Source organism: Oncorhynchus gorbuscha, linkage group LG24 (assembly GCF_021184085.1).
Source record: "Oncorhynchus gorbuscha isolate QuinsamMale2020 ecotype Even-year linkage group LG24, OgorEven_v1.0, whole genome shotgun sequence".
Classification (NCBI taxonomy): Eukaryota; Metazoa; Chordata; class Actinopteri; order Salmoniformes; family Salmonidae; genus Oncorhynchus; species Oncorhynchus gorbuscha.
Genome location: NC_060196.1, coordinates 33,952,775 through 33,974,183, shown reverse-complemented (window position 1 = coordinate 33,974,183; position 21,409 = coordinate 33,952,775). Strand labels below are relative to the sequence as shown.

At 40.1% G+C, this 21,409-nt stretch overlaps 1 protein-coding gene and 1 pseudogene across 1 annotated transcript; both read right to left on the bottom strand.

Annotated features, from left to right (window-relative positions):
• Nucleotides 1-1,480: 1,480 nt before the first annotated feature.
• LOC124012638 (zinc-binding protein A33-like) lies at nucleotides 1,481-20,258 on the bottom strand. The gene is made up of 6 exons (XM_046326479.1): nucleotides 20,034-20,258; nucleotides 4,458-4,553; nucleotides 3,993-4,223; nucleotides 3,597-3,619; nucleotides 2,985-3,115; nucleotides 1,481-2,807 (listed from the first exon to the last, which is right to left on the bottom strand). The coding sequence occupies exons 2-6, from the start codon at nucleotides 4,533-4,535 to the stop codon at nucleotides 2,257-2,259; spliced, it is 1,014 nt and encodes a 337-aa protein (XP_046182435.1). The 5' UTR covers nucleotides 4,536-4,553; nucleotides 20,034-20,258; the 3' UTR covers nucleotides 1,481-2,256.
• On the bottom strand, nucleotides 16,033-20,132 carry LOC124012634 (annotated as a pseudogene).
• Nucleotides 20,259-21,409: the final 1,151 nt, after the last annotated feature.

Sequence of the window (21,409 nt, the reverse complement as noted above, 5' to 3'; positions counted from 1 at the left end):
TGATGCATTCGGTTTACTATAAGTAATAGTTATGTATGTTCTCTGTTTGATGCAAATATATGCCAATAAACTGTAATAAAATGACCGTTAACCTTAATTAACCTTATGGATTTAAAATGTCATTTTCTGTATTTTGAAAGTTCTATATCTTGAATTGAGTGTGTTTATCTGAAAACCTGCAGAGAGAGGCTACCTGCAATTAATGGTATTCAATATAACTTTATCCATATTCTACAGTGAAAGGCTACAGTGCAATTTTCATTGAACTGAGGAATGGATGGCATTCTGCTAACACAAGAGAATGAAAGAGGGAGATGATTGTTTCGGTAAAACCAATAAGTGTTCGAGGAGTGTTTCAATTTGTTGGTAGGTGGAAAAAGTACCCAATTGTCATACTTCAATAAAAGTAAAGATACCTTAATAGATAATGACTTGAGTAAAATTGAAAGTCAACCAATAAATAACTACTTGAGTAAAAGTCTTCAATTATTTGGTTTTAAATATACTTAAGTATCAAAAGTAAATGTAATTGCAAAAATATACATAAGTATTAAAAGTGAAAGTATACATCATTTAAAATTCCTTAATAAACAAACCAGACGGCACCATTTTCTTGTTTTTTACATTTACGGATAGCCAGTGGCAGACTAACACTCGGATATCATTTTCAAATTAAGCATTTGTGTTTAGAGTCTGCCAGATCAGAGGCAGTAGGGATGACCTCATGTTAAGTGCGTAACTTTGACAATTTTCCTGTCCTGCTAATCATTCAAAATGTAACGAGTACTTTTGGGTGTCAGGGAAAATGTACTGAGGAAAAAGTTTATTATTTTCATTAGGAATGTAGTAATGTAAAAGTTACTCTCCAGCACCATAGCCAACTTTCATTGACTATTGTTAGGTTCTTATTTTTCAGAGTAAATAACTCGTGGACACTAGAGAAGCTTTAACCAAGTTTAATTATTCCTAAAAGTTCTGGATAGCTGTAATCAGAAAACACAACATTTGTCACATCCAGATATTTATATCCCACTTAAGACACTCCACTCCTCCTTCTCTCCAATCCTTACATTTTATGGCTCTACAGGAAGATAATAAAGAGGGTAACAGGATAACAAACATTTATTACTTCCTTAAGAGAATCTGTCCTCACCTCCTGACCTTAACCCATCCTTCATCTAATCCACAGAGGTCCATCTGTCTCCCCTGTATCAGCACATCGCTCTCTTCTTGTCTCCCAACACATTCCACAGCTATCTGTCTTTCTACAGAGACCTAGGCTCTTTCACCCCTTAATATACTATGCGTCTGATCTATCATGTCTTTAATGGCTCAATGTTCAAAATGTTGAATCCAACACTATACACTTGTATGCAGACGTTTTTAACAGTTTTGTCAGAGGAGAAAAATATGCACACGTTTAAAAAAAAGGAACTTTATTGTTTTATCTAAAAAATTAACTTCATTTGTTTTTATCACTTTACACATTTATTTTGGGTTCCACCCCCTTTAAACGTAATTTGCCTAATGACTTGCGAGTTGAGAAGGACTGTCTCGTTTTCAAGCAATCAGATTTCCATCCACGTTCACTCTCCTCGCAGACTCTTCGATTCATTTGGACCTTTTTCAAAAGGAGGCGAGAGGACGCAGGTGAGCAAATCTAATTCATAGAATAGGACCATTTTTATTCCAATGATGAACAGGCCCCCCCTGGTGTTAGAATCCGGTACTACAATAACTCAAGTCAGATTATGTCAACCCAAAGCTTTATTATGCTTGCTTTCATAAATGTGTTACTATTTCATTACGTATACATCCTCCTTTCTGAGAACACAAGGAAGAATTGGATCAAGAAAAGGTTACAATAACTTTACCGCTACGTGTCAAAAGCTTTACAGCTAAAAGCTGAGCTGGGTACAAGAGGCAATCATTACCCACAGCAATTTAATTATTACATTTTAATAATTGATTTAAGGGTTTTATAACATGCCCTTTGATTGTCATTAAAGTAGATTAGATTGTCATTCAAGTTGAATTAGCATACTAATATGACACCAATTCTGTATATTTGAATATCCACATGTTCATGATATATACCGCAATGACTCTAAATTATGTATTTGTTGAATTTCTACTAAATATGAAACACTACCTTTCATGAACATTTCTATTCAGTCTTTACGAGGAATGACGTACCAAATCCCACTATAAAGGCTTTCTATGATGCCTTTATCTATGAAAAATTCCTTGTTAAATTTACGATGACACCACTTTTAGAGACACCTTTGAGGGGCAGATCTGGATGAATCCAGGTTCACTGGCATCTTTACATTTTCCAATAGAGAAGTATGGGAAGAGTCTCTCATTAAATGTGTCTTTGTGAGTGTAGATTTTTGACATGTCACGGGGGTCATAGAAGGACAATTCCCCTCCGCTGTAATCTAGTTGCACCATAACCCTTTGGGGTCTCCTCTTCAGAGCAAGAAGCCTAGCCTCTGGATCTGTATATTCACTGTTTTCTAAACCTATTGCCCAGATTCCATATTTAGGATTTGCGAATGTCCTATCTTTTCTGTTGATTGAATCTTTTGCCACACCCAAATTCCAGCTGGGGTGGTTCCTCACCTCCACCTCCCAGCTGTGCTTTCCTGAGGTGAACCCTTCAGAACCCAAAATTTTTGCGTTAAACGTGCATCGCTCTGGATTATCTGGCAGCATCTGCTGCGTGCCTGAGTTTCGCACACTGGTCAGATCATCAGACAAAGTTAGAAAGCTGGGAGCTGTGTTGGGGTCCATAATCACAGGAGCTTGAAGATAAGGAGATACTCTGTTAGTTCTATACAGTGTATACCTTTTCTTTGGTATAGCTACATCATGAAAACTGACTATAAAGACAAACATAACATAAAATGTTATGTTAAACCTACTCTATCATCTACAATACATATTAATCACAAACATATTCTCTTTTAACTGTTACTCACTGTGGTTAGCAATCACCAGCATCTTCTCCCAGACTCCGAACTTGAGGTTACCCAGGTGTTTGGCCACATCTATGAGCACTCCCGATAATATTTTAGGATCTTGTGGTGTGCACTGCAGCTGGGCCCTACAACTGTAAATCATAATAATGGGTGAGTGTTCTCCTTAGCTTGTAAGGAGTCTATGGACAAGGAATGTGTCCTCCTAACCGCTAAAACTGGAAATCAATTAACCTGATATCAAAATGTTTTAAATTAATGCCCAAACAATCTGAGATGCTTCAAACCAAGTCATTGAGCTACTTGGTCAAGTTAGGAGTAGCACATCAATTAAGAGTATGCTTTGATTTATTGCTAATCCAATATGGCAGCTTGATTCCATAGTTCTGCTTGATCATTGCATGCATTGATGATGCACATTGGTGTGTTCCAGTACAATTATACTGGGGTTGAGTTTGACACCAAGGATCTTCCAGCAATCCATGAACACCATCCATTCAAATATTGAGATGTGATTTTTAGGCCATATCGTGTATGTGTAAGAGGAGTAATTTCTCTATATCAGTAACAAGCAGATATCGTATAATATTGAGAAAGAAAATATATTGGACGTACCTCATTTGGATGTTTTTGTAGCTCTAGAAATGATAAGACAGAGAAAAACTGAATGTTAATCATATTATGCTAGAATATAGTCAAGAACACATTGGAATATCCTGGGCAGAAAACAACCGATTAAACCTTAGACAAGGAATCAAAGCCATCACCATAATGGATACCTTCCCAAAAGCTGCAGTAATGTCTCTTTATTCTTATCAGCAACAGCACCTTGGGGAGTATACGTCACTCACAATCACATTGATTGCACTGCAATATTGTGGTGGTGATACTGTAAAATGATCTAATCCGTACCCTCAAGCTAAACCGCTAGCATTGCATGTCCGTTATCCTAACTAACAGATGCAACATGCAATGTTTGCAGTCTAGTTTTGGGATTACTGTGTTTCATACCTTCAGAAAGCGCAAATCCTGCTTCTTTAAGTCATGTTCCAAAGCAGTGATACCCGTTGTAAGAGATGAGATTTGGTCGTGAATGATCTTCATTTCTGTGGTCATAGTATCTCTCTTCTGCTGCTCTTCCTTCCTCAGCTCACCTAGTCTGACCTTCTCTTCATCTCTCAGAAACTGGTGAAGCTTCTCAAAAGCCTCCTTTATCTGCCTCTCAGTGTCCACCAACTGTGTCTATGACAATGAAACATCTTAATTAGCAAAAATAACCGTTTGGGGCTAATGATGTCGTGATTTTGTTAGAAAGGTAGAAAAATTGAAGAATAGTTAGAACATTTCAGAACAATTAATAGAAAACACAAATTAACCAATTAAAAAAGTATAAAGTAAAAAAGCCTGTTCAATTTAATTCAGATAAAATTCTATATTTGTATTTTATTTTGTTGCTTCCATTGCCAATACACTTACCTTTGTGTGTTGAACAATATGCTTGTATTTTCTCTCAGTCTCAGTACATTTCTTCAGATTGTCCTGCATAGGCTTCATGTACAGCTTCAGCTTTTCCTGTGTGACATTGTACAGGTTGTTAATATAGCCCAACCTGGTCTGAGTATTTCATATTATTCTGTAGGTAAATCCAGGACACTCCATTTAGTATATGTTCTGTTTCATATGGTATGTATTTATTCGTGGATGTGAAATGGATCACCCATTTCGTATGATATGTTACGAATTACAATCCGTATTATATGTTAAGAATTTGAAAAACGTATATATTATGAATTTGCTAAATGTATGGCAAGGACTTTTCCTGTGCTTAGCTGCAATGGTTCCTCAAAAAAAATGTAGGCACTGAACACATTTCAAGGCTGCTGAGTGCAAAATATAAGGTTGCGAAAATTCTGTGCAACTTCCAGCACAGGTTTACTGTGAACACTGAGGCTGTACCCGCTTTAAGTTGCCGTTTCAGTGGTAAAGTAGGCCATTGTGGCTATTTGGTCATAAGTAGGCCTACCATAAAAAACAATGGAGTAAATGCATCCCATAACATTTCAACATGGAAATAGCTGTTCTGTCATTCAGCCTACAGTAGCAGCCAATGTGTGGTGTTCAATGTAGGCCTACATTCCACGAGACTTTTCAAAAAAAACATGCTGGGCTTGACATTAACCTAATAATCCACTTGTCCTTCAGACAAGGAGGTGTTGTTTGATGCAAGAAACCACTTTACAAAATAAAATCCACACTGTACCATTATTACAGAGAATCAGACAAATCATGCCCATTGGCTACTTAGCTTATTCAAGCCTGTCTCAAAATACAACACTGCCCCCCAAAGTTCTTTGCTTGACTCCCTTTTCAAAGATGTCTAGAAATGTACACATTTTGTGCTCTTGTAGGAAGCAGTCACTCCCCCAGTGCTGACAACAAATGATCTATAACTGGGTTAATAACTCACTAACTAGCAAAGGATATGAACAAATGTGCACACGTGGATCTCAAAACAAGTGCATCTGCAGTTGAAGTCGGAAGTTTCCATGCACCTTTAGACAAATACATTAACTCAGTTTTTACAATCCCTGACATTTAATCCTTGTAAAAAAGTGGAGTGCTGCATCAGATGACCTGGCTTCCACAATCACCCATGTTCAACCCAATTGTTGAAATGTACATACACTCAATTAGTATTTGGTAGCATTGCCTTTAAATTGTTTAACTTGTGTCAAACGTTTTGGGTAGCCTTCCACAAGCTTCCCACAATAAATTGGGTGAATTTTGGCCCATTCCTCCTGACAGAGCTGGTGTAACTGAGTCAGGTTTGTAGGCCTCCTTGCTCATACACTTTTGTTCAGTTCTGCTCACAAATTTTCTATAGGATTGAGGTCAGTTTTTCTGTGATGGCCACTCCAATACCTTGACTTTGTTGTTCATTTTGATACAACTTTGGAAGTATGCTTGGGGTCATTGTCCATTTGGAAGACCCATTTGCCACCAAGCTTTAAATTCCAGACTGATGTCTTGAGATGTTGCTTCAATATATCCACATCATTTTCCCTCCTCATGATGCCATCTATTTTGTGAAGAGCACCAGACCCTCCTGCTGCAAAGCACCCCCAAAACATGATGCTGCCACCCCCGTGCTTCACATTTGGGATGGTGTTCTTCGGCTTGCAAGTATCCCCCTTTTTCCTCCAAACTTAATGATGGTCATTATGGCCTTACAGTACTATTTTTGTTTCATCAGACCAGAGGACATTTCTCCAAAAAGTACGATCTTTGCCCCCATTTGCAGTTGCAAATCGTAGTCTGAATTTTTTATGGCGGGTTTGGAGCAGTTACTTCTTCCTTGCTGAGCGGCCTTTCAGGTTATGTCGATATAGGACTCGTTTTACTGTGGATATTGTTACGCTCGTCGATGGAAGGATCGGACCAAGGTGCAGAGTGGTAGGCATACATCTTATTTTATTCAATAAACACAGAAAAAAATACAAATGAAACGTAAAGCTTAGTAGGGCTAAACAGCACAGTACCAAAACAAGATCCCACAAACTACAGGTGGAAAAAGGCTGCCTAAGTATGATCCCCAATCAGAGACAACGAGAGACAGCTGCCTCTGATTGGGAACCATACCCGGCCAACAAAGAAATAGAAAACATAGATTGCCCACCCTAGTCACACCTCTAATTGTTTTTTAGTAGCCACTATCTTGTCTCATCGCTACAACTCCCGTACGGGCTCAACTACCCCATTGGCATTGATAATAAATAAAAAAGTTGTAAGGCTACTAGTATATTATATGTACAGTGCCTTGCGAAAGTATTCGGCCCCCTTGAACTTTGCGAACTTTTGCCACATTTCAAGCTTCAAACATAAAAATATAAAACTGTATTTTTTTGTGAAGAAACAACAACAAGTGGGACACAATCATGAAGTGGAACGACATTTATTGGATATTTCAAACTTTTTTAACAATTTGAAAACTGAAAAATTGGGCGTGCAAAATTATTCAGCCCCTTTACTTTCAGTGCAGCAAACTCTCTACAGAAGTTCAGTGAGGATCTCTGAATGATCCAATGTTGACCTAAATAACTAATGATGATAAATACAATCCACCTGTGTGTAATCAAGTCTCCGTATAAATGCACCTGCACCGTGATAGTCTCAGAGGTCCGTTAAAAGCGCAGAGAGCATCATGAAGAACAAGGAACACACCAGGCAGGTCCGAGATACTGTTGTGAAGAAGTTTAAAGCCGGATTTGGATACAAAAAGATTTCCCAAGCTTTAAACATCCCAAGGAGCACTGGGCAAGTGATAATATTGAAATGGAAGGAGTATCAGACCACTGCAAATCTACCAAGACCTGGCCGTCCCTTTAAACTTTCAGCTCATAGAAGGAGAAGACTGATCAGAGATGCAGCCAAGAGGCCCATGATTACTCTGGATGAACTGCAGAGATCTACAGCTGAGGTGGGAGACTCTGTCCATCGGACAACAATCAGTCGTATATTGCACTAATCTGGCCTTTATGGAAGAGTGGCAAGAAGAAAGCCATTTCTTAAAGATATCCATAAAAAGTGTTGTTTAAAGTTTGCCACAAGCCACCTGGGAGACACACCAAACATGTGGAAGAAGGTGCTCTGGTCAGATGAAACCAAAATTGAACTTTTTGGCAACAATGCAAAATGTTATGTTTGGCGTGAAAGCAACACAGCTCATCACCCTGAACACAACATCCCCACTGTCAAACATGGTGGTGGCAGCATCATGGTTTGGGCCTGCTTTTCTTCAGCAGGGACAGGGAAGATGGTTAAAATTGATGGGAAGATGGATGGAGCCAAATACAGGACCATTCTGGAAGAAAACCTGATGGAGTCTGCAAAAGACCTGAGACTGGGACGGAGATTTGTCTTCCAACAAGACAATGATCCAAAGCATAAAGCAAAATCTACAATGGAATGGTAAAAAATAAACATATCCAGGTGTTAAAATGGCCAAGTCAAAGTCCAGACCTGAATCCAATCGAGAATCTGTGGAAAGAACTGAAAACTGCTGTTCAAATGCTCTCCATCCAACCTCACTGAGCTCGAGCTGTTTTGCAAGGAGGAATGGGAAAACATTTCAGTCTCTCGATGTGCAAAACTGATAGAGACATACCCCAAGCGACTTACAGCTGTAATCGCAGCAAAAGGTGGCGCTACAAAGTATTAGCTTAAGGGGGCTGAATAATTTTGCACACCCAATTTTTCCGTTTTGATTTGTTAAAAAAGTTTGAAATATCCAATAAATGTCGTTCCACTTCATGATTGTGTCCCACTTGTTGTTGATTCTTCACAAGAAAATACAGTTTTATATCTTTATGTTTGAAGCCTGAAATGTGGCAAAAGGTCGCAAAGTTCAAGGGGGCCGAATACTTTCGCAAGGCACTGTACTTTCTGATAATGCACTGTACTGTAGCTCATCCTAATATACCTACTACTGTACATACCATTTTCTTCTCCAAATGATAGATTTTCAATACATACCACATTTGAATATTCTGGATTCAGACACTGCTCAGGTGCACTGTTGGAGCTAGTAATATAACCATTTTGCTGCACAACCATAATACCTGCAAATCTGTGTAGGCAACCAATAAACTTATATTTGATTTGATAAAAGCCAGCTAAGGTGGCATTGGCAAGCAACACCAGGTTACACCAGGTGAGGTTAGAGGGGATGTGACTTAATCTAACCATGTCAAAATTATACCAGTAACATGTAGAAATTTGAAACAGATGCACACATTTACCTTGAGGTCAACTACAGCCTTTTCTATATCAATGACCTTGTGTCCAGAGTGTTGAGTTGGATTTTCACAGACGTTACACACAGCTTTCCCCTCGTCCATACAAAACCACTTATGCTTCTCTGCATGTTTACTGCACAACACCTGTCCAGCCAGGCCAGGAAAAACTTGCTTTTCTTCAGTTCTTGAATCTGTGGACCCCTTTATTTCTTCCCTCCTCGAGCCTGTGGAACCCCTCTTTTTTCCCACACCTGATTCTATGGGCTCCCTTTTTTCTTCCATCCGTAAATCTTTGGACGCCCTCATTTCTTCCTTCTCTGAGCTGGTGGACCCCCTCTTCTCTTCCTTCCCACAGCCTGTAGATCCGATCACTTCATCGGTCATTGAGTCAATGACGTATACCCCTTTCTCCTTCTTTGTGTATGAGTCTGCCAGGTCCTGCAGGGCAAAGTTAGGCATCCACCCTTTGGAAGATTTTCTCTTACAGATCGGACAGTTACTATTTTTTGTTTCATCCCAGAACTTGGAAATACAGCCGAAACAAAAGTTGTGGAGGCAACTAAGAGACACAGGGTCTGTATAAATCTCAGAACACACATGGCAGCAAAGATATTTCTCAAGGAGAAAGTCTGCCATGTCTACACCTTGAAATGGCGTTTCTTCTCGGAACAATTTGAGATAATATGATCAAATGTTTATTGCAATATCATTGCACATCAGCTCAATGGTTCATCTATAAAAGGCCATCACGTCCGGGTTCAATAGTGCAGATGACTGAAATACTGTCAGACTTTAACCGTAACAAATATGAAGATATACTGTTTACGTGGTTTAGGAGTCTATTTAGTCAAGCAAATTCTGAATTATATCACAATTAAATTGATCATTCCCTTATTTGACATGAGTAGTGTTAAATGTTGCTTTAAACCACTACAGCAGACTTGGGCAAAATTTGTAAGGTTACACACAAGGTCACTTTAAGTTCACTGTTACTGCGAATACTATGAATTGAGTGCATGGACACAGCAGATACACTGCCTGTATTCACACCCCTTGACTTTTCCACATTTTATTGTGTTTCAGACTGAATTTAAAATGGACCGGGATTGTCTGAGACCAGCCACCCGGACAGCTGACGAAACTGTGGGTTTGCACATCCGAAGAATTTCTGCACTAACTGTCAGAAATTGTCTCAGGGAAGTTCATCTGTGTGCTCTTCATCCTCACCACGGTCTTGACGTGACTACAGTTTGGCATCGTAACCGACTTCAATTGGCAAATGCTCACCTTCGATGGCCACTGGCACGCCAGAGAATTGTCCCCTTCATGGATAAATCCCGGTTTCAACTTTCCCGGGCAGATGGCAGACAGTGTAGCGTGTGTGCGAGTGGTTTGCGGATGTCAACCATTGTGAACAGAATTCCCCATGGTGGCGGTGGGATTAGGGTATGGGCAGACATAAGCTACGAACAACGAATATAATTGCATTTTATCAATGGCAATTTGAATGCACAGAGATACCGTGACGAGATCCTGAGGCCCATTGTTGTGCCATTCATCCGCCGCCATCACCTTATCTTTCAGGATGATAATGCACACAGCCTCATGTCACAAGGATCTGTATACAATTCCTGGAAGCTGAAAATGTCCCAGTTCTCCCATGGCCTGCATACTGTCGTGGCATTTTTCTGCTTTACCAAATGAGGAGAGTTACAAACTTCACACACCAGTCAGAGTTATACTTAAACTACATATTGTTTAATAAGAGCTTTGCAATAGCCATTGACTTTCCATGATGCGCCATCTCTAATGAACCATTGAAAAGTACCAACAGAAATGTACAAAGATCTTTTATAGCCAAGATACGCCCCTCTCAACTTACATGACGAATCACAGATCTTAGGAACTGTTCACAAAGAAATACTTTTTCTTGAGAAAGGAGTATCCCTTAGCCAGATAACATTCACTATTAATTATAGTTGATTTTAGTCCCTCAGACGAGGTTCTAATCTCGTTCCTGGTACTTCATAGCACAGAACCATTACCTCATCCAAGGCATAATTCAATTGTCAACTCTAGATACCCCCATCTAAAGTAGACTCCCTCTTGACCCCACTCCTGAACAAGCCCACTGAGGGGAGTGAGCCTCTAGGTCATACACTGTCCCAGCATAAGTGCAGCATCAGAGAGGACATACAATATTTCCAGACACTGCCATACACCTCCCCACAATGGGAAAAGGAGGGAGTGACTGGCGCACAGACATTGTGGAGACAAGTAATTGGTTCCCCATTAATCACACCATCCCTCCACATGGTTTAAGTGACTGAGCCCTAGCTGAGGGAAAAGTGCAACTGCCAACACTATAGTTCAAAAGGATACATTCTAATGACAAGTATCTCACATAAGCATATTATGCAAATAAAACATCTTAATTATCTATGTTTCCCAACTAATTCTGATTCATCCGCCACAATACTCACCAGACATGTCACCCATTGAGCCCTGTTTGGGATGCTCTGGATCGACGTGTACGACAGAGTGCTCCAGTTCCCACCAATATCCAGCAACTTCACACAGTCATTGAAGTGGTGTGGGACAACATTCCACAGGCCACAATCAACAGCCTAATCAACTCTATGCAAAGGAGATGTGTCACGCTGCATGAGGAAAATGGTGGTCACACTGGATACTTACTGGGTTTCTGATCCACGCCCTACCTTTCTTTTAAGGTACCTGTGGCCAACAGATGCATAGCTGTATTTTCAGTCGTGTGAAATCCATAGATTACGGCCTAATGACGGATTTCCTTCTTGGATCTGTAACTCAGTAAAACCTTTGAAATTGTTGCGTTTATTTTTTTGTTCAGTGTAAATGACAGTGAAAAAAAGGAGCTTGTACATAATACAAATATTCCAAAGCATGTATCCTGTTTGCAATAAGGCACTAAAGTAAAACTGCAAAAAATGTGGTAAAGATGTGGTAAACAAATGAACTTTATGTTTGGGGCAAGTCCAACACAACACATCATTGAGTACCACTCTTCATTGAGTACCACTCTTCATATTTTCAAGCATTGTGATGGCTGCATCATGTTATGGGTTTGCTTGTCATCAGCAAGGACTAGTGAGAAACGGAATAGAGCTAAGCACAGGCAAAATCCTACAGGAAAACCTGGTTCAGTCTGCTTTCCAACAGACACTGGGAGACAAATACACCTTTCAGCAGGGCAATAACCTAAAATGCTTACCAAGATGACATTGAATATTCCTGAGTGGCCTAGTTACAGGTTTGACTTAAATCAGCTTGAAAATCTATGGCATGACTTGAAAATGGCTGAATAGCAATGATCAACAGCCAACTTGACAGAGCTTCAAGAATTTTAAAAATAATACATTTTCAAATATTATACAATCAAGGTGTGCAAAGCTCTGGGACAGTTGTTATCACTGCCAAAGGTGATTGTAACATGTATTGACTCAGGAGTGTGAATACTTATGTAAATATATTTAAATTTCAATAGATTTGCAAACATTTCTAAATCAAGTTTTCACTTTTCATTATGGGGTATTGTGTGTAGATAAATACACCCGCTGCGTCCAAAATGAAACTGCTATTAATAATCTGTTAATAGAAATGATGGGGCTTATATATTTCCTGGTAACTTTATTTTATCCTCTCTGTGTGTGTGTGTTTGTGTATTCCAGGAAGTACTGCCCCCTATTTGCCGTCCTCTCCTGTGGTCTTACATTTTTTAAATTCAAGATTGACAATTTAAATCAATCTTATTATACTTTTTTTATTAACTTGTGACACAGCTATTTGTTATTCTATATCTGACATGTACATGGCTTTATTATGGGTCATATCATGTTGTCCACTACTACTATTCATTCCTGAACACAGGCCCATACTGCACATGAAAAAGTAATGTGTAAAGCATTATCCGTCATGATTTGTTGATTCAATGTGCAGAATCACCACCATCATGTAAGTCTTAGAACAATGTGTGCAAAAGCATGTGTTTAACAGGCTCCAAGTTGTTGCTGTACAGGCATGGCTTCTAATTTGATTCATATAGCCGTGCCCATTTCTAATTTCAAAGCTTTTACAGTAAAATCCCCAAGACGTTCCAAACCTGGTGTTCTGAAATGTGTCATAACTCAGGTTAGGATTGCAACTGGTTCATAAGGAATATTCTCAATACCTAATTCAATTCAAATAACCTTTAACCTGTAATATAACTTTTTTTGTGGGTATGGTTACTTCAATTTAGCTCTCTAGGATGTTTGTCTTCTGTGCCCAGTAGGGGTCAGTATGTTACAATCGCTCTGTTATTTCGTCAATTCAAATGCTGGAGTTGACAGATGATGGAGACATGGGAATTCTAAATCCCGATTTTGGTCCAAGACAGCAGTGTGTAGCTGTCTTGTCTAGAGGGAGCACAATCCAACGTTATAGAGAGAGAGAGAGAGAGAGAGATGCCTCAGGTATGTTGGTGAAGAATCCCATGGTTCATTGGCATTGATACAGTAGGAAAACAGGAAATCATTCAGTATGCACAGTCGATAAATGATTAAACATTATCATTTGCAGTGCTGTTTCTCTATGCTATCAAAACCAATAACTGTGAATCTGACAGAGGAAAGTGCATAACTAGTTAAGCAAAAATGCACATCATTATCTTCTGACAAAAAGTAATTATACTAAGTCACATGTCATAAGGAGACATCAATTGGGATGATTGATGCCACCTGGAATGTCACATTCAGGTAAACAAACATAGAGAGAGAGAGAGAGAGAGAGAGAGAGAGAGAGAGAGAGAGAGAGAGAGAGAGAGAGCTGATTGGTGTTCCAGAGTGTTAGATGTACGGTGGCAGTGTTATAGACCAACCTTGGCAACACAAACACCCCTTATACATTGCACTAATTCATCAGTAGCACAAGTAGTAAATGAATGGGAAACATCTATGGAAATCTATGGAAATGTACACACACACACACACACACACACACACACACACACACACACACACACACACACACACACACACACACACACACACACAATAAAATCCATAAACTACAAGATTATAACAAACCTAATCTACTAACATCATGTTATGTAAAAATGTATGTTTTGCTGGGCTCTCAAAAAAAAGTCACATCTGATCAGGAACTGTCTGTTCCTTGTTCTCTCCAGGTCATGGTCACAATAACAGTTATGGCTAATAGGCATAGGCTTGGTGTGTAGTAGTAGGCCTATATGAAGCAACCAGTAACATTTCTAAGTATGAAGATGTACGTGGAACTTTCTGTGAACCATGCTTAGTTATCCCCATATCTATATGAAACATGTAACGTGTGATATGTCTTCTTGTTCAGAACACACGGGACCCACCAAAAAGTTAACAAAAATGCCTTCAACTTTCAGTTTCAAAACATGTAGTAAACAAAACCTGAAAACACATCTCTCATCGATTTATTTGTCTGAAAAAAGCTTTACAGAGTATTTCCTCTCTTAGTTTAGTCTCTGGCGTCAATGCTGTTTAAGGGAGAAGTTTTAAATAGAGACAAAACATTCAAGTTACATAAAAGTGCAATAATACTCATTTAAATATGCAAAGTGAAAACAAATTGTAACAGATATCCTTTGGGCAGTAGCGGTGCATGTGTAAAATCACGGGGTAAGCCAAGCCAGGAAACAAATTCCATATTACAACCTATGTGTTATGATAATTGCGTTGTTTGCTCTATAACCGGTTAGTTCATATGCCTTTGCCACCATGGTATATAGGCATAAGGCCCAGACAATAAGAAGTCACAGTGGCAGAATAAATTTAACCACACCTTTGTTTCATCACAAAACCGGAGAGCAACATCTGTCTGGTGAAGTCCACAAAACATATTGTACGTAACAAACAGTTACATGATGTACAGCATGGTGAAGCAAGTGAATCCTTCCACCATTTTCGGACCACTAAACAACTATTGATTTTGAACCACTTAGCAAGTCGCAAAGAAAACAGGAGCTGCCTCCTCAATTCTAGCTCCATTTCAACATCATCTAATCCCCTATGCTTCGTCCAATACAGTGACTAAAGACAGCAAAAACAACTTAGTCCAATCAACGTAAGCTAAATATGATGTAGCTGTCCATGGTACTGATTTCTGTGTCTGCTTGCAAGTAGAAAATAACACTCACTTGTAGACACTCACTTGTAGAGAATAGCCAATGCCATCCTCCTCTTTCATGTTGCCTAAACGGTCTATGACTGTCATAGAGTACACACTTTTAGTTTTTGTTGTCCTAAACTACCTGGCTAAAATGCTTGCTCGCTAGCCTAACTTACTTTCATGGGCAACAATGATTTAGATGGTAGAACGATTGTGACAAAACAAGCAAACTGAAATTAGGCAAACTATTAGAATTTCTCCATATTGCACCTTTAAATCCACTTCAATCAGGGAGGAGACAGGATAAAGCATGATTTTACTTGGCACCGGTTTGTGTCAAGTACTGCAAACACAGCAGAGTTTCACGCTCAACAGTTTCCCGTATCAAGAATGGTCCACCACCCAAAGGATGTCCAGTCAGCTTGACACAACTTTTGGAAGCATTGAAGTCAACATGGGCCAGCATCCCTGAGGAATGCTTTTGACACCTTGTAGAGTCCATGCCCCAACAAATTGAGGCTGTTCTGATGGAAAAAGGGGCCCTAATGTCTGGTATAGTCAGTGTAGATACAAGACCATTATTGCACTCAGTATTTACAAGCATGACAGTGGTCTTTAGTGTAGGCCAGGGGTTCCTAACGTTTTTCTGCACATAACCCCAAATTGACACTAGACCCTAGTTAATACTGTGTGTTTCATATCCACTCAATTTTAGGTCCAGCAGGCTGTTTCAACACACTAAACGTTTGTATTCTATACTCATTTTAAGAGAAGAAAGTTCTTACATTTTGTTTGAAAATATAAACAGATTTTCTCAGGGGACACCATTTAAATTTCACCCCAAGTTTGGGAACCAATGGTCTAGGCCGTATACTTTATTACCTTCTTTCAATGTATACTTTTCTGTTCAGTAACACCAGGGTTGTGTTCATTCGGGCACACAACAGCGAACAGTTAACGTTTTGCAACATAAAATGAAAAGTCTTGGTTTTGCCTCCCTGTTTCAGCCTATTTTCTTCCATTTAGTATCTAATGAACACGACCCAATAGTAAATCCACTAGACTGTCAGCGGTTACAAAAAGTCTAATAGCTTTGAGTTACCTTTGTTGGCTTACATTTGATAGATTAGTGTTACACTAGCTACAGTACTAAAAAGACAACCAGGATCTGCAGCAAAGGAGAAAGCACTATACTGCACACTTCCACATTGGCAATATTTTAGCGGAAACTCTTCGAAATCTAAAAAGGTTCGTAACTCTCACCACAAAGGAAGATTATGTCCAAACAACAATTATAGTGAATACATTGGAGGTAGCTTTTATTTTCATTTAAATAATGGTAAGCTAGTATTATCTGTTTAATATACACATTGGTAGACAGAAAAGGGGTGTTAGAAAGTCATATGCAATATAAAAACATTGGTCGGCATACAAACAACATTGACCTCAATACAAACATAGTGCTATAAAAAAATGAATGGCTCTGATTAAGAAAATGTAATCCCTGGGTAAGAAAATATACCACTGTGCTAAAACAGAAAGAACAATATCAGCGTTGATGCCTTTGACAAAAATGCATAAATGGAGTGAAGCAATGCATAATATGAAGAATCATCAAGAACAAGTGTACAACATGGTCGTGTTCATTAGGCCATGCAACAGAGAATATTTTGCAAAGGATAATTGGACAAGTCCATATATTCCCTCCCGGTTTGTCCGTTTTCTTCTGTTTGGTGCCTAATGAACGCAACCCTCCATGTGCATTAGGGCAACAAAAGCTCAATGACTGAGCTCTATCAAAGAAATTATAAAATTAATCAGTATTTTTCATTGAGATTCAAAATACCATCCATTATAGAGCTGTGACTCTAAAAAAATTCAGATGCAAGCTTTGTTTTGTATTACTAACCCGGGAAGTTTGGCTCCTGGATGCCGATTGGCTGAAAGCTGTGGTATATCAGACCGTATATCACGGGTATGACCCAAACATATATTTTTTACTGTTCTATGTAAGTTGGTAACCAGTTTATAATAACAATAAGGTACCTCAAGAGTTTTGCGCTATATGGCCAACATACCATAGCTAAGGCCTGTATCCAGAAAGAAAAGCCTTTAGCCGTGGTATATTAGCCATATACCCCCCCCCCGTGCCTTATTCCTTAATTATAGAATAATGAATATGACATTATGCGCAACATGCACTACAGTGTGACAGATTTCTAAGGAGGACTCCTCATTAAAGTTGAGCATGTTTTTCATTCAAGTGTTGTGCGGTATTACTACATTTTTCACCCATTTAAGCAGAATCATGTGCTTGGAGTCAGCAGAAAACAATCCCTTGGTGACTAGAAAGAGGATGGATAGTTGTGTAGACAGCTGGAAAGCTGGATTATTGGACTTCAACGACAATAACTCAACCCATACTCTCTTAAAACAAAGGCACTGGACTGAGCATTCCATTATTGTCAAAGTCAATTCCAGTCATATAGCTTGTGTGTGCAGAAAGTAATCATTTTGGATCTATCCCCGTAAGTAGAAGGCCTTTGAATGAGTGCTAAATTCAAAGTAGTTCAATAGCGACAGGCTTTTGTTTACACAAAGGGGTATTGATCTCATCCGCTAATCTTATATTTCTTTGGAGAAGTCTGCATTCACTTTAATGGTAAAATATCGCCAAAACACAAAATACACATGGCGAAAGAAAAATGAATGCTCAGACATCCCATAAAAACACATGGTAAAACAAATACATCAATAGAAACGAGAATAAACTATGAAGTGGCCTGTAACCAGGTTTGAAATAGTGGTCTATGGAATGATTGTGAAGAAGGTTATTATGACCCATAAAATACAGCAAAAGTCCAACAGAACCTTGATGACTGTTTCTCAAATACAGGGAAGATCTAAATTGCACAGGGGAGTGTACACTGGCTCTCATCCAATTCATTTTTGAGAAGGAGATGAGGATGCGAGGAGTACGCAATTGAGATCTTCCCATAGTTCACATGAAACACCACTAAAGGGATGACATGAAAAAGTTCAATGGAGCACAAATGGAATTAATGAAAAAGTTCAGACAGTCTAATTCTCCTCATTGAACTAGATAAGAGCTTTCCTTCTTTTTATATCAAAGTGTGATGGATTAGAATCAGATGTGTGGGCTATTTTAAATACAAATATGTAAAAATGTCTCCCCCAAAAAGCTTATTTAGAACTTTTTTTTTAAAGTGTGTCACAGTAGCTTTTTCTTCAGTTCATGCATCTGTGTTTGTGCGTGTGTGTGTTCAGGGGACAACAAACAGTATTAGGTCTTACACTGTTGTCTCACCCTGTTTATTGCTCGCCAGTCTCGTATAAAATCTCCTCCACAAATTCAGCGTCTTACTTGACCAAATCCAGAAGCCAGAGGTGATACCCACAATCAACATCATCAGGTACTTGATCATGAAGACGGTAAAGTCTGGCGACATCTGCGGGTGGTGGTGCCCAAGGCACGGCACGTAGTTCTTACACGTCCGACTCACCCAACTCTTCTCCCACTGTTCCCTGAACGCCTGCTCATAGAAGTAGCACGCGATGACGACGGTGGCGGGCACCGTGTAGAGCACGCTGAAGATGCCGATGCGCACAATGAGCTTCTCCAGCTTCTCCGTCTTGATGCCGTCATGCTTCATGATGGTCCGGATGCAGAAGAGCGACACAAAGCCGGCCAGAAGGAATGAGGTCCCCAGGAAGAGGTAGATGAAGAGCGGCGCCAGAATGAAGCCTCTGAGAGCATACACGCTGTTAATGCCCACGTAGCACACGCCACTCAGAACGTCTCCGTCCACCTGCCCCACCGCCAGGATGGTGACGGTCTTGATGGCGGGAACCGCCCATGCCGACAGGTGGAAGTACTGCGTGTTGGCTTCGATGGCCTCGGATGACCCACCAGATGGAGCTGGCCATGCTGAAAAAGTAGAGCATCATGAACAAAATGGTGCAGCCCTCCTTTTTGGTGCCTTGGATGACTGTTTTGACGTCGCTGTCAAAGCGGTTGTTGCATACCACCTTGTCCCCCAACAAGAAGCCAGCAATGTAGGCTAATGATACTATGGAGTAGCAGCCCGATAGGAAAATGATTGGTCGCTCTGGGTAGCTGAACCTCTGCATGTCCACCAAGTAGGTCAAAACTGTGAACAGAGTGGACCCGCAGCATAACACAGACCATATTCCAATCCAGATCTTGGCGAATTTCAACTCGTCCTCATTGAAGTACATCATTCCATGTGGTTTTGAGGGCTCACAAGGTGCACCACAATCCTCCTCCCCAAGAAAACAGTAGTTCAAATAGGGGGGTACTCTCAATGCAACTGGGCATCGAAACTGTCCCTTTATAGCCCTACGCTGCCCATAAGGTGATTCTGTTACATCCGAGGTATGATTAATAGGAGTGCTTCTACCAGACACGTTTTGCCTGACGCACAACTCACCCTCCGTGAACAGGGAACGATTCACAGGAGAGGCTGTCAGGCCACTGGAAACCGAATTTATTCATCAGTGCCTCGCAGCCCTGCCTCGCTCTCTCGCAGAGCAAGCGACATGGAGGCAGTGCTTGTTCCAGCACCATACAAACGGGGGCATACATGGAGCAGAGGAAAAACTTCAGGTCAGGAGAGCATTGAACTTTCACAAGCAGATAGAACTGGTGCACTTCAAGCCCAGCGTCCTCTTGGTTCATGTGCCCTAATAAATTTGGCATGATAGTCTCGTTATAGGCAATATCCATACAGAGAGGAATGGAAATAGGTTGGCAAAAGCCATGTTCAGGAACGGACATTCCACTGAGGCCATGCTGACCATCTGCTCCCCGTAGAAGTGCAAGAATAATCAGAACCAGCAAATGGGAAGATATTATACAAACTTGGTTGTTCCCCATTCCAAATTAATTCTAACACGAGACTTTAGTCCGCGCGTAAACACGCAGGCTCGAGACCACGAGATTATTTTCCCGGATAAAACAAAATCATAAACGACAAGACTTTTCTGACAGGCTACATACATTACTTTATATCCTTGCGTGGTCGCTTCCACAATTTACCTCGGGTACTCGGAAGAGGTTTTAAATCCATCTGTTGTCAGTGTGTAGCCATTTTCTATCTCCTCCAACTGTCTGTGAGGGTTGCGGTCAGGTTTCTAGATTCCCCCACTATTCACGGAGGGAGGAGCCTTGAAACAGACTGTAGGTTACTTTTTAGAATAATCTCAATTTTACAAGATTGTTAATATTTGGTCCAAAAATGTGAATATTCTTTTGGTGTATTCTATTTTATTTGGCATTTTTCGAGAGAAAACTACATCTACGTATCTACTCTACCATCACCATGTCATTATCGTATCATATGGGTACTGAAAGTTGCATCCTCCCTCTTCCTCGGAGGCTGGGAGAGTAGACTGCTGTGCACCACGCCACTTTCCCTACGCCACTTTCCCTGGTCGGATTAAAGGCCTGGTGGAGAGAAGGTGTGAAATTAAAGACGATTGTGGAGTGACAGATTCACAGCTGGCCCCAGTAACCCTGCAGGCTGCTGGTGGAAGGGGGGTTTAGGGAGACTTTAGCTATGCCAGCCAAGGAATATTAAAAGTGGAGAAAGCGAAATATTGCAGCACATGTTAGCATACACTTAACACGCGCGCACACACACACACACACGAAAAGCACACACTAATGAATATTAGCAAAAAAGCACTATCCTTCTATGTTTGTCACTGCAGTCCCAGCAGCAGTCCGGATCTGGCCACATTATCTTGCCTTAATGGGCTGACCTCATGGCTCCTCCTACTGAATTATGCATCGTTTCCAGTCCCCCCTCCCAGTCCTGGCTTTGGAAGTCAGCACTTCCCAACAGATGTGGGTCTTAAAAAGCCCGACATTTGCACTTTTTTAACAATGAGTAATTTTCTGCACTCCAGATAAGAACACATCTTTTGTTTTGTAATGGGCAGCAGTGTAAAACGGATAATGTACAGGCAGTACTTCGAATGCTGCTTTTTGCTAAAGGTGATCTTTTAATTAACCATTTTCAAACCTCACAGCTTCATTGTGCAATTATGTCATACTGTTCACCTTTACAACTAGCATATTACTCAAATAGGATTTCACAGGGTATCATAATGTTTATGAAAACAACTGTCTTGATTATGATTGTGTCATTGCTACTGTAGTACATCTCCAGACTTGACTACTAAGTATCAATGCCCAGTAAGCCTACTTCATTTCCTATTAACACCACTTTTGATGGACATTGTTTATCCCCAGTGTTCCTCATGGGTGACCATTCAAAAGCTCACTCCTCGTGAGAGAGGAGCAAAAACTAGACTTGTATCTTGTGTCTCTTGAACTCACTCTGAAATGGACACATTATACTCGGTCTCCACACTAAGCCACAGTATCTTTTAATTACACAAACCAAATCA